Source organism: Propithecus coquereli, unplaced genomic scaffold (assembly GCF_000956105.1).
Source record: "Propithecus coquereli isolate 6110/MARCELLA unplaced genomic scaffold, Pcoq_1.0 Scaffold74, whole genome shotgun sequence".
Lineage (NCBI taxonomy): Eukaryota > Metazoa > Chordata > Mammalia > Primates > Indriidae > Propithecus > Propithecus coquereli.
The window spans coordinates 1,321,425-1,334,289 of NW_012153507.1; the positions used below are offsets into that span (position 1 = coordinate 1,321,425).

Genomic DNA, 12,865 nt, shown 5'->3' on the forward strand with positions numbered 1-12,865 from the left:
TTACCATTTCCTAACTTCAGATGAGCTCCTATGCCATTCTCTCATTTGTCTTTTCCCCTTCCTCAATAAATCAAGATAGATCTTTCTTTCTTTCCTTCCTTCCTTCCTTCCTTCTTTCCTTCCTTCCTTCCTTCCTTCCTTCCTTGACAGATTTCCAACAGCTTAATTTCCTTAAAGTCTTCCTAGAAAAATATCTCCTTTCTCTTCTTTCTGTTAGTTTCCTAAGAATTCTACATGGCTGTAACAGAATGTGGTATCATTTATATGATTATAACACCTCCATTTTTAAGAAACTCTATCTGGATATATTCAAAGCTCAATAGTTAAATAGACTTCTTGAAAACGAGGATTGAATGTTCTAGTATATTCTTTCCAACCAAGAAAAGAGTAAATATTCAGTTTGTTCTCTTACCTCAAACTATATTCACTATTACTACAGTAGGAACTAAGCTAAGAGAATTCAGACTTCTTGAGGGTAGGGAGTTCAAATATCAGTGAGTAAATATTCAATAAATGTTGACGTGGACCAAATGCCTGCTCTCATTGTATAGTTCCATAAGTGCAAAATCACAAGATTTTAAGATATTAGACTAAGTCTGTTCTTACACTACCCAACTCCCTGAGTTGCTTTTAACAAAACAGGATGGAATAAGAAGTGACTTTCTTTTAAAAAATGAAGAAATATGGTCTATTTTGTTAAGAATTTTCTATGGAGCAAGGCCTATTGTGTAGTTAGGATGGAGATGGGAATGGGGGAAGGACCATCTTATCTCGTCTTACATTATATTTAGACTTCTGAGCCGATCACCCAATGAGATACAGATATTTTAATGTTATCATATTTAATGTGCTGTTTAAAATAAACAATTAAAATATTACCAGTTTCATAATCCCTTTTGTTGTTTCTTCATTTTATGACATACTGAAAGCCTCACAAAATGGAAATAGCCTGGCAGTTCCTAATCCCTAATAGTCCATGCTTCATGGTGCCATTATATATATATAAAACTAATAAATATTAATAATAAAAATGACATTTTCCATATTAAGTGATGAAAGTTAAAAGTAAGTACCTTATTTCTATTAAGTGATAAACACTTCATCACTATAAATGTGAGCAAAACTTTTATTTTTAAACTTTTCAAGGGAATCAGATCTATTTTCCTGCTGTTTCCAAACCCTTAGTAACCCTCCAAGTGTGTTTGTATTCACTAGGAAGGGACATGTCTGTGGAATTAATCAAACAGAGAATTCAATGTTCCTTGCAGATAATTTTGGCCATGTTCCATTATGAACTTTCTAGTCTGAATTTTCATTTTTCCTGGGAAAAGACTCACATGTTCCAAATCCTCAGTCTTTCCTCTACTTATTAGTGAAGAACAATATAGCCAAACTGCTATATACAGAATTAAGAGCAATGTGTATTTAGCAAGGCACTGTGCCGGGAACTTCATCACTAAAACAAGAGAAGGAAAAATATTTGAGAATATCAGTTCAAATGTAGTAAATACAAACTAGCATCAAAAATGTTATAAAAACCATAATAATAATTAACTAATCTTCTTATTTTCCTAAAATTAAAATAAATGTGGAGGGAGAGAATTAGAAAATATTCAAAGCTCCTAATACATTCCAGTAAATCCAGAGATGGAAAATCTCATTTCCCAAGGAAAATCAGTGCTACTAATTTTGGTAACAATTAAAAATTCATATTCGATGCCTAATTAAAACCTTTTCAATCTATATGTTTTGTTCCTTAATAGTTTTCCTAAATTTATGACACGATCAGAATCCTTATCCTGTCATTGGCTTTATGTTTCATACCAACTTTTCTTTCATCTTACAGAATGAAATTAATCCTACAGATAAATTCTAGCTATTTTATTAACAGCTATAATGAAATAGTTGATGCTATTATTTATTCCATATACATGGTACTTTGGCTCTAGAGCCTGAAGGCACCTATTGCTGTTTTCTACCACTGATGATTTTATCTGTACTTCCACGTCTGGACAATTGCTCTACAATAGTCACAAAGACCTAGCACTTGGTAGAATCCTACCTGCTGAGGAGTTTATTTGGCCAACTTGGTGTACGACGTATAAATGGAAGATGTTGGCCAGGCACCGTGGCTCATGCCTGTAGTCCCAACACTTTGTGAGAACAAGGCAGCAGTATCACTTGAGGCCAGGTTCACAAGATCAGCCTGGGAAACACCCCATCTGTACAAAAAGTAAGAAAAATTAGCCAGGTGTGGTGGTGTGTGCCTATAGTCCCCGCTACTCAGGAGGCTGAGGCGGAGATCACCTGAGTCCAGGAGAGCTGTGATCATGCCACTGCACTTCAGCCTGGGCAATAGAGCAAGACAATGTCTCTAAAAAGAAAATAAAACAAATAAAAATTTTAAAAAAATAAATGGAGATGTCCAGGACACTAAAACTAGCAAGAAAAAGAGATTTGGGAGTCATTAGCATATCTGGGGTGGTTGAAGCTATAGGTAAGAAGAAAGTCCCAGGGGATTGTGTATGGTTCAGGAAGACTTTAGGATTAACATACAGAGCCCTTATTAGATACCCAATAAAGATTTGAGGAATAAAACAGTAAATTAGAAAATGACAATGTACTAGATTATTAATTTCTATTTAAATTTGAGTAAAAAAGACTGTTGTTATTTCCATCAAACTCTGCCTCCAGACTCTACAGCAAAATAGTAAGTGATGACAGTTAGTAAAAGCCCTAGCAACCGTCCATATTTATATCCTTGAGGTGAAACCATCCTATTTCAACACATATCATATTTTCATTGAGTTCCACATTAGTTCATGATGAATACAAGATGTTTTTCACAATCTGGCTGCTGGTTCAATGCTTTCTTTTTTTTTTAGCGAAATACACAGGAACTGCCAAGATGGGAGAGTAACCTTTCCTAAATCACTCCAAATGTCACCATGGCTACAAGCATATTTTTCCTAAATTTGGAAATTATGGATTTTTACTTAAGAAAATATAAATTCATTCAAGTGCTTCACTCACATTGTATTGAGGCTTTATCATTTATCTTATAAACAAAATTCTGCTTTTATATACATGAATGATTTTCTCATTCACAGGTTCAAACCAAAATGACAACTGTTCCGGTTGATTGCCAATACTGTACAGCATCACTTCTTGGGAAGAAGTATGTACTAAAGGACGACAATCCATACTGTGTTCCATGTTATGATCAGATCTTTTCTAACCATTGTGAGGAGTGCAAAGAACCAATTGAATCAGATTCCAAGGTAGGTCTCATCTCAGTTCACAGACTTCCTGCATATTAACAGCAAATAAATGCTTTGGAATGCCTCCTTTCATTTAGTGTTGACTTTCAACACTATTTCCTTGCTACTGGATATAAGGATCTTGAAAGTCACCATTAATCAAGTTCCAGTCACTATGCTTAGCCCTGTGAAATATAACATATGCTTTAATCCTCACATAATCTTATGAAGGAGTTTAGGATGCTAAAGATTAAAGAAGTTAAGCTATTTGCCCAAAGTTACATAGCTAGAATATTGAGTTGTTTCTAGAATGACAAGAGTACAAATAAATACATAAATAATGAGAGGTGGAAGGATTCAAAATCTATGTTTTCTGACTTAAAAATCAGCCTCATTTCTACTAAACCCCATTGTGCTCATTACTCCTACAGTACCCATTATTTTTTTCTTTCTTCCTTTCTTCCTCTTATTTCTTTTTTGCCTTTACTTTAGTAGGGTGGTGGTATTTTTTTGTTTGTTTACAGTTTATAAAAGGAACACAGGGAAAATTTGAAGAAACAGCAAAGAATTTCATTTATTTTCCAGCTGCCTTTAGTGACCCTTCAAGAAAGCCCCAGGCTCTGGCTTTTAATTACCCCAGAGAATCTCCTCTCAGTGGGTATCAGTATCAATAACAACTTTCCCTCAAGCTACTAGCATAACCTACTGGCACTGGAGGCTCGGGAGTGTTTAATTTTGTCATTAAAATGGTCTGTTTTGTCACAAACACATTTAATTAACTTTTATTTACTGTCCCGAAGGATCTCTGTTACAAAGACCGGCACTGGCACGAAGGATGCTTCAAGTGCACCAAATGCAATCGCTCTTTGGTGGAAAAGCCCTTCGCCGCCAAGGACGAGCGCCTGCTGTGCACCGAGTGCTACTCTAGCGAGTGCTCCTCCAGGTGCTTCCACTGCAAGAGGACCATCATGCCGGGTAAGACCTCAAGGGAGCTCCGGGCTCTCCCTGAAGCCGCGAGGCTGTTCGGCAAGTGCCAGCACGTGAGGCGTGCAGCAGCTCACAGCACCCTGGTTTCTAGAAATTCCTCCGTTTTATTCTATCTTGATCTCCTTTAGTGTTCTTTAGAAATAAAAAGATCGTTCATCATTATTCTCAAATAGGTAAATTACAGTGTTCTGTGTATTTTCTTGAAACCTAATTTATAGAAACTTTTCAAACCAGAACCTGAGCCACAGCATAAAGACAAAATTCATACCCATAACACTATTTAAACACCCTCCCCTAAGCGTAACCAATGACAGCAGAAAGAATGACTCATCGTAGGAGATTGGGGCCAACTGTCATTTTGTAGTTCAATGCAAACTGGTTTGAGGGTCCGTCATTGTTATTCTCTCTTAGGGAAGACAAGGATCCATGGGAATCATTCCACTTTCAGCAAGCACTAATTCTCTGTATTTTGATTCTCTTCTCAATCCCTATGGACAGCTGCATAAGAACATAATTCATTTTCTCTCTCTCTCTTTCTCTCTCTCTCATTTTCTTACTATGGATTCAAAGAATTTTAAGGAGGCCATAACTGCACAACATAAATCTCAGGAGTTGTGACCTGGGCATTTCTAATATCCCTGTAATGATTATTATGGCTTAATTTATCTAAACCACATGCAGCCATTCAAAGTCTCTACTTAAAGCGCGTTCACATCTCCAAAGTGCAGCTTGTGCAGAGCTCGAAAGCACTTGCAGTGAAAGAGTGATTTGCCACCATCAGAGCTGAGCTCTGTTAACTTCTATTTCCCCAGATGATGTTTCTGAAACTGACTAAATTCTATTTTCTAAAAGAACTATTTATTTATCACCTTAACTTTAAAAAACTATTTTTTAAGTAATTTGATTTATGTGTGCTTAAAGGAAATAAAATTATACTTGACTTGTACTAATAGGCTCTTACTTTCGGAGTACAGGTTCTCGCAAAATGGAATTTAAGGGAAACTACTGGCATGAAACCTGCTTTGTGTGTGAGCATTGCCGAGAGCCAATAGGAACAAAGCCTTTGATCTCCAAAGAGAGTGGCAATTATTGTGTGCTGTGTTTTGAGAAGGAGTTTGCTCACTACTGCAACTTTTGTAAGAAGGTAATTATCTAAAGAGGATGAAGCCTGTGGAAACTTCCAGCTCATTGCTTTTTAGCTGCACCATATATAACTATCATGTTATATCTGTATTTACACATTCATGTTAGTTTTTAATTCCAACATGTCCACAATCACTAGCTGTCACAAGATGAAGATGACCATCTTTTTTTTTTCAGCCATACAATTCCACCCACATGAATTTAATATTCCAAACAACTCAAGTGATTTGATATTCCAGTTTCATTCACTGCTTTTATACAAGATTTCATGTATTCTGGGAGAGGGCACACATCTGTCTTTGAATTTTAAATACAGAATATTTCTCAGAAAATAATTTTTGATCCATTCAATATTAACTGTTTTGGAGAAATATGGATTTGCCTCACAGAGGCAACTGATTTAAACAGAGTGTTTAACTCCTCACGTTATGTCTCAGCAATACAAATGTCTCCTTGTCTTGACACTTTAGAATTTCCAAGAGTAGATGGGTAGGCTCAAGAGAGTGCCAAGATTACAAGGGAAATTTAGTGGACACAAAGACAGAAAGAAGACTAAGATCTGCAAGTTCCTTCACTTCCAGTTCTAGAGTATCATGTAGGGCCTTCTGACTTGGTTTCCCATTCAAAATCCATTTTCTAATAGGATAAAAGTCATTTTTTGAAGTAAACTTTGTCCAATTCTTTTTTATCTTCTAAGCTTTAATGTGAAAAAGTAGCTCATTTCTATCACTTTGATGAAGCCTGTCTGTGTTCCATAAAATATATATGGATGTTCTGGAAGGAATCCTTGACCTGTGAGGCATCATAAGTTTGAAATGACAATATGAATTGTGATGAGAAAGCTGAATCATGAAAACACACTGAATTAGTATAGTGGTTTCTACATATTTTTGATCCAGGGGCTACTTTGGCAGATCTCTTAAGACCATTTGTATCTGGACAGCTGGAAGTCTCACGACTACTCTCTACAGGTACATATACAAATACACATACACACACCTACAGTAGTTTTCTACATGTATTAACAATGCCAGTACTATATTTACAGAGGCATCAGTACAATATCCTAAGTTATAATTATTAAATTACACTATAGTGATGACTGAGAATTACAATTGCTAATAACATGAGATGAAATCATCTTATACCCAGAGACCTCCATTACTCTACCAGAAACACTAAGAAAATGACTTTACAAGCAGCCATCAAACCCCATGACACAGTAACAAATGAAGCTCCAAAGAATTACCAGAGTCAATGACATGCACTTAAAAACATGCTAGAAATAAAATGAATAGTTTCATCTCACTGTTTTGAGAAACAACTAACTTGGCCAATTTTAGGCTTCATTTCTTAAAGACTTAAGCTAAAATTAACGAGATTTATGAGAATTATCTTAAAATCATTTATTGGACACAATATAAAGTCTCTTTCAATGCTATAAAAGTTTAAGAAAGGAACTTCTCTAGTACATCAGTGCTGAACACTCTCTGGGCCAAAGCACTGGCGTTTCCCAGGTTATAGGAGCCTGACTATATTTAGCATATGATCTGAAGTCATCAAAAATTCGTGAAATATTTATATTGGGTTGTAGACAGATCATGACATGCCAGATTATTTTCTATTTCATTTTTAAAGCCACAAGTCTTTTAAGGAAAGCTGGATATAAATGGTTTTTATCAAGATGATCCAAGCTAAACAATTTTTTCAACCCAATCCAAAGACCAAACATTGAAAAATGAAAAAGCAAAAACTAATTGACAACCAAGTCCTTAGAATCTTTTCCCATAGATTTTGTTACACTGAAATTTATTTTCTACTAAAAAACAAGTGACCTCAAACTACAAGTGATTTCAATTCAAACTCCTGAGGATTCAAAAAGAGTTAAATGTATTATTCTCTGATTTTTTTGTCTGTCACCTATTTGAGCGCAAAATCCTTATTGCCTTCCCTTTGTCAGGGAAGAAACTTGTTCTAAATCCTGGGATCAATCAGTGGCAAAAACCCAGCTTAGATATTAGACTTCATCTTAACTTTCCTACCTCTTCAAAAGGAATATAATCACAAGCCAGCTATTTTTAATGTTCCAGAGTTTCTTCTCCCTAATTAAACAGTCTTTGGTGTACATATCAAGTTTTATTTTGCTGTGAATACATTTTTCAAGTTTCAAATCTTTTAAGCATTGCCTTCTAATCATTAGACCAAACAAATCAAAGGAATCATGAATTCTCCTGTGCCTGCTATAAGGCATTTGAAGTCAGTAGGGGGTATTTTAAATTGCTTTACTTGACACACACCATCATGCTTCCCATTTACTTATTCAGAATAGCATGCTTTTTTCTTCTATGGAAAAATAACTTTTATATCAAATATCTTTAATTACTAAGATATTTGTCATAAGATTAAAAATATCTTTACAATAATGTTCTCAAACATCTATATCACAAACAACATCTTCAAGTTTGTAAACAATAAGATGGCTTAAAATAGGCTCTGCATTTTCACTAGCTAGTTAATTTGAATACGAAAGTTATAGGAACCATCTCAGATATCCCATTGCTTTAGTAATTATGAGATATTTATATGAACACATTCCAGTTTCTACAGCAACTCCAGGAACTCAATAGCCATGGATTTGAAAGACAATATGACTTAAAGATAGGTTCACAAGAAAATTTTCCCAATATTTATCCATCTGAATAATAATAAAGATCTTCATAAAATCTTAATAAAGATTTCTCACCTTTTTAAAAAGTAGAATCCCTTGATTGAACTGATTTAGAAAAAGATATATTATCTTATGGAAAACTAATAACCATCTCTGACAAAACCTTATCATGCCATACCATAAGGCTCAATGTACAACCAATGCTCCTTACTTCAAGTCCTGAATCCCATAGCACCCCATTGCTAGACGCAATATTGGAATTGCTTTCCAGAGATTTTTTTGTCCTTTGGTATTTATCAATTCATTCAATGAGGACTTATCAACTGCTTATCTGTGCAAAGTAATCTTGACTCAGTATTATATTAATGGTTAAGCACAGACTGTGGAGCCAGACTGTGCAGCTTTGAATCCTAACTCTCTGTGGCCATGGCAAGTAATTTAATGACTCTAACCCTCAGTAGTTGCTCATCTGTACAGGGGGAAGGATTATAGTCTCCACAGTTAAGAGGTGCTGAGAATATTCAGAAGAGGTCGTCCCTTAGCACAATGAGTGATTATTAGCCAATGATGCTGCTTACCAATTCCATTTGGAGATGCTACTGCTGGATATTCTCAGACCTGGTGTAAAGCTTTCAGGAAGAAGTAGAATTTTTTAGCATCCTTGAAAGTTAGATATGAATATAGAAAATAGCTCTAACGGCAGATCTTTGAAGACCAAAATAAGAAAAGTCAGGGAAGCATGAGGAAATGAATCAGGGACTTTATTTTTTTTCCTAAGTCTAATATGGCCCTACCTTTTTTCCACTCCACTGTAGGAGAAAAATTAGGCTAATTGTCATTTCTTGCCAGTTCTAGGTAATTTCTTTTCAATTTTAGTATATGTGCAGCCGAAGCAAGCACTGTTCTAAGTAATTTCTATAGCCTTTGGCTTCTCAGATTGATTAAAAAAACAGAAGATTTTAAGGAAAAGAACATCCTAACACAAGATGATACAGTAGCCCAAAGCATGAGCTGTGGACGTAGAAGAGAATCATGAAATGATCTGAATTGTAATGGCTCCCATGGTCATTGCCTTTTTTGTGATCCTTCCATAGGTGATAACTTCAGGTGGGGTAACATTTCATGACCAGCTATGGCATAAAGAGTGTTTTCTGTGTAGTGGCTGCAGGAAAGAGCTCTTTGAAGAAGAGTTTATGTCTAGAGATGATTATCCATTCTGCTTGGACTGCTACGACCATCTTTTTGCCAAAAAGTGTGCAGCCTGTTCCAAATCTATCACTGGTAAGTTCTTCAGTTCAATGTAATCATACCATGAGACAGTTAGGACTATGTAAAATGCTGTCTAGATAATTTAGAAAATGAAAGTAAAAATGGAACTCTTTCATTTATGTTTCCTTTTGAGATAAACACAACTGGGTGCTCATATATAAATATAAATATAACATGGACCTCCTCAAGGAAAGTACAGGGTATAATTTGGGTGGCTATACTCTGTAAAGGATAATTACATTCTATACCTAATGGTACTCACTCTTCAGTAAAGTAATAGTTTGAGAAAGAAGGAGAAGAGAATGAGCAGACAGGTCAGAGAAGACCTTCACAAGGAGACCTGCTCTGAGCTTCATTAAGGATTTCAGTGAGAGGAAGGGTTACTAATAAATCAGAATCCTACTTAATTCCAAAACAGAGCCAAGCATCCTTATGATAGAAAAGGTTTTAATTAAATGCAACTATTGTATAGAACATTCAAAGCTGTAATTAAGGTAGCATAGGTCAAGAATTAATTAAACTTCATTTTAAGATGCTTCTAAGAAATGTATTATTCTCTTTTCTCTCTGTTCATTTGCAATTACAAAGTGCATTTATGAATAGATGAAAGAAAACAAGATATCATTTTACTGAAGAAAAATACATGTGACGTGATTTGAAAATAACACAATGATAAATTGATCCATGTTAAATAGGTTTTCATGGTAAAAAAAAATACGTATTTTCCTCAGAGACACTTCCAAAATGCTAATCCTATAATAAAGGAATTGGAGCTAGCATGACACTTGAGAAACCCAGCAGCTATTCTTTCTGGCAGTTTATAGTCACTTAAGGTGGCAGAACTATATTTCTACTCTCCGTTCCTAGTGTTCTTAATTATATTTCATTTTCTAATTCAGTTTATGTAACATAGAATTAAAGATCATTTTATCCCTTTCCTCCTCCTTCATCTTGAAATATATAAAAAAATAAAAGTTGAAACTTCATGCATCTTCCAACCAAAGGAAAGAGTTTCACTGCAAACCCCAATTTGGCAGGCTTTCACTGACTTGCAAAGGGAGGGAGGGAGTCACCTGGACAAACAGCATGGTCCTGTTTGATTATCCAGGGGCACCATGTTTGTCAGAATCTCACACTGGCCATGGGCTACATCTGGCCAGCAGGTGGGTTATGTTTGGCCTGCACATGTTTGGAAACAAATAATGTAAAATCCATCTCTGTCACCAAAAGTAAATGAAGAACCTGCCATGGCTGAGCAGACTGCTTCCACATCCTCTGGCAGGGTCGCTGTCATAGGGGGCTGGGTGGCTGCCCTGTTGCATGGTGTATGCCCTCTCTGTTCCTCACACCCCGTCTCTTTTGCTCAGCTACGTCACCTCCTGGGGCGGTGGAGGGGGGTGTCTTGCAAGGACTTATATTATGAATTCCAGCCCACCGGGCTCCAGAACCCATGCTTTTAGCCACTCTGCCTCCTGCCTTCTACATCTTAGGCAACTCCTACAGCCAAGAGAACAAGCCACCATCTCCACTGAATTTAGTTAGAAAATGAGACTTCCAAATACGCAACAGTTCCTGGACCTCCAGAATTGCCTTAGTAAAATCTGCAGTCACAGTCAATTTATTTGACAACAACACTTTTCTTGAATTGGATCAGAATAAAAGGGCGCTTCAATGAGGAAATGAGAAAGTTAAACAACTCAAGTGGATTTCAAAGTTCTCTGGGGACCCAAGTAACTAATAGCAATTTTCAAAAAGCCTACACAAGCTCTGAATTTGAGTTTCAATTCTGATCCATCACAGATTCATGTGTCTATCTAAGTGAATTTTCTGATAGATTGTTCCAGGTTTTTAAAGTTCAAACGGAAAAACAACTTTGTTCTGCACAAAAACATGAGGATGATCAAGAACAAAAGATCTAACCCAAAAGTAACCCAAATGCAGTATTACATTTTAACTTAGAATAGTCAATCTAAACAGAATGTCTCATAATTATCTTAATCCTCTTTTGGCTTCATGATTGAGACCCCAGAGACTGAAATGCTTGCAAAGCCTTCCAACTCACTTTAATATATCTTGATTCGATTGTTACATATCCATAGGCCATGCAATAGTGCTTCTTTAAAATTGAGCTATTTGAGCTAATGTACCATAGGAAATTCTGATACTGCCATATATTTACATTCAGAAAATTAAGCATTCATGAAAATATTACATCACCTTAAGAAGCTTGTATTCTTGGATACAAAATTTCAGTTAGGAGGAATAAGTTCAAGAGATCTATCCTACAACATAGTGACTATAGTCATTAAATAGTAACTATGTATTATAAATACTGGAAAACTGTTAAGAGAGTAGATTTTGAATGTTCTTACCATAAAAAAAATGATAAGTATGTGAAGTAATGAATACATTAATTGATTTAATTTAGCCTTTCCACAATGTATACATATATCAAAACATCATACTATGGCTATACCTCATATATATATTTGCCAATTAAAAAATAATTAATTTTAGAAAGAAGCTATCTGTGTTAGAATGTTTTCAAAATACTATTTTGTATTAACTAAATCTAGCTACAAATCATCAGGTGTAATTTTTTTAAACCCATTGCTTCATTTCAACAACCTCCAGGTATAACTACAATTTTTTCTCTTCCTTTAAGATAGGATTAACCTCTCAAACTATCGGGGAATAAACGAAGCAGGTTGATTAGTGAAAAGTGTTCTGGACTGGGGGAGTAAAAGACTTAGGTCTTCCTCTGCCCCTACTTCTGCGTGACCCTGGGTAAATAGCTCACCTCCTAGGTCCTCATTTGCCTCATTTGCAAAAAGAGGAGTTGAATAAGATCACACATTAGCTTTCTTCTGTCTGTTTATTTTGAGGAAAAGGAGTTTCAAATGTTGTGATTTCTTCAGTGAGAGATGCTAATGTTCCTGATTATATTTTTTACAAAAGAGAAAGTCACAAACATAATTCTATGAGGTTAAAAGCAGAGGCTCTAAAGGCCTGGTCTTGGATCCCAGATCTGCCACTTCCTAGCTGGGTAACATTGGGCACGTGGCTAAACTTCTTTGTTCCTCAGTTTTTGTCTGCACAGCGGGAGATGATGTTAACATCTACCCCATGAAGGAAAGGTGAGGGCTATACAAGGTAATACATACTCAGGGCTTGGACTAGTGACTGGCACATATTCAAGCACTCAACAAATGCTAGCTCTTTTTCTACTGACTTGTCAGAAACCTATGAAAACAGATAAAATAGGCACCAGAGACCTGTCTCCTGGATAGCTTTCTTACTGCAAATAACTCTCATGACCTAAGAGAGTAAAGATTTCCAAATTTGGAACAATTTACAAACATCTCACATGTTCGGTCAGTCCTTCCTTAAAGTCTTGCTGCCAGATGCTTCTATTTTTTTCTTCTTTGCAAAATTCTAGAAGAATTACATTTGCCACTTGTACAAGACTTAATAAAATTTAAAAAAACATGAGCATCAAAATGTTAGATGTGTAATAATTAGTTTTATGAACAGACAT

General features: G+C 35.7%; 1 protein-coding gene across 1 annotated transcript in view; it reads left to right on the forward strand.

Annotated features, from left to right (window-relative positions):
* The window catches only part of FHL5 (four and a half LIM domains 5), a 41,157-nt gene that overhangs the window by 26,781 nt on the left and 1,511 nt on the right, over positions 1 to 12,865 (forward strand). Inside the window, exons 3-6 of the mRNA XM_012661861.1 lie at positions 3,111 to 3,281; positions 4,061 to 4,235; positions 5,222 to 5,391; positions 9,153 to 9,339. Coding sequence (XP_012517315.1) covers positions 3,123 to 3,281; positions 4,061 to 4,235; positions 5,222 to 5,391; positions 9,153 to 9,339 — 691 coding nt within the window. The 5' untranslated portion in view covers positions 3,111 to 3,122. The remainder of the gene's footprint in view (positions 1 to 3,110; positions 3,282 to 4,060; positions 4,236 to 5,221; positions 5,392 to 9,152; positions 9,340 to 12,865) is intronic.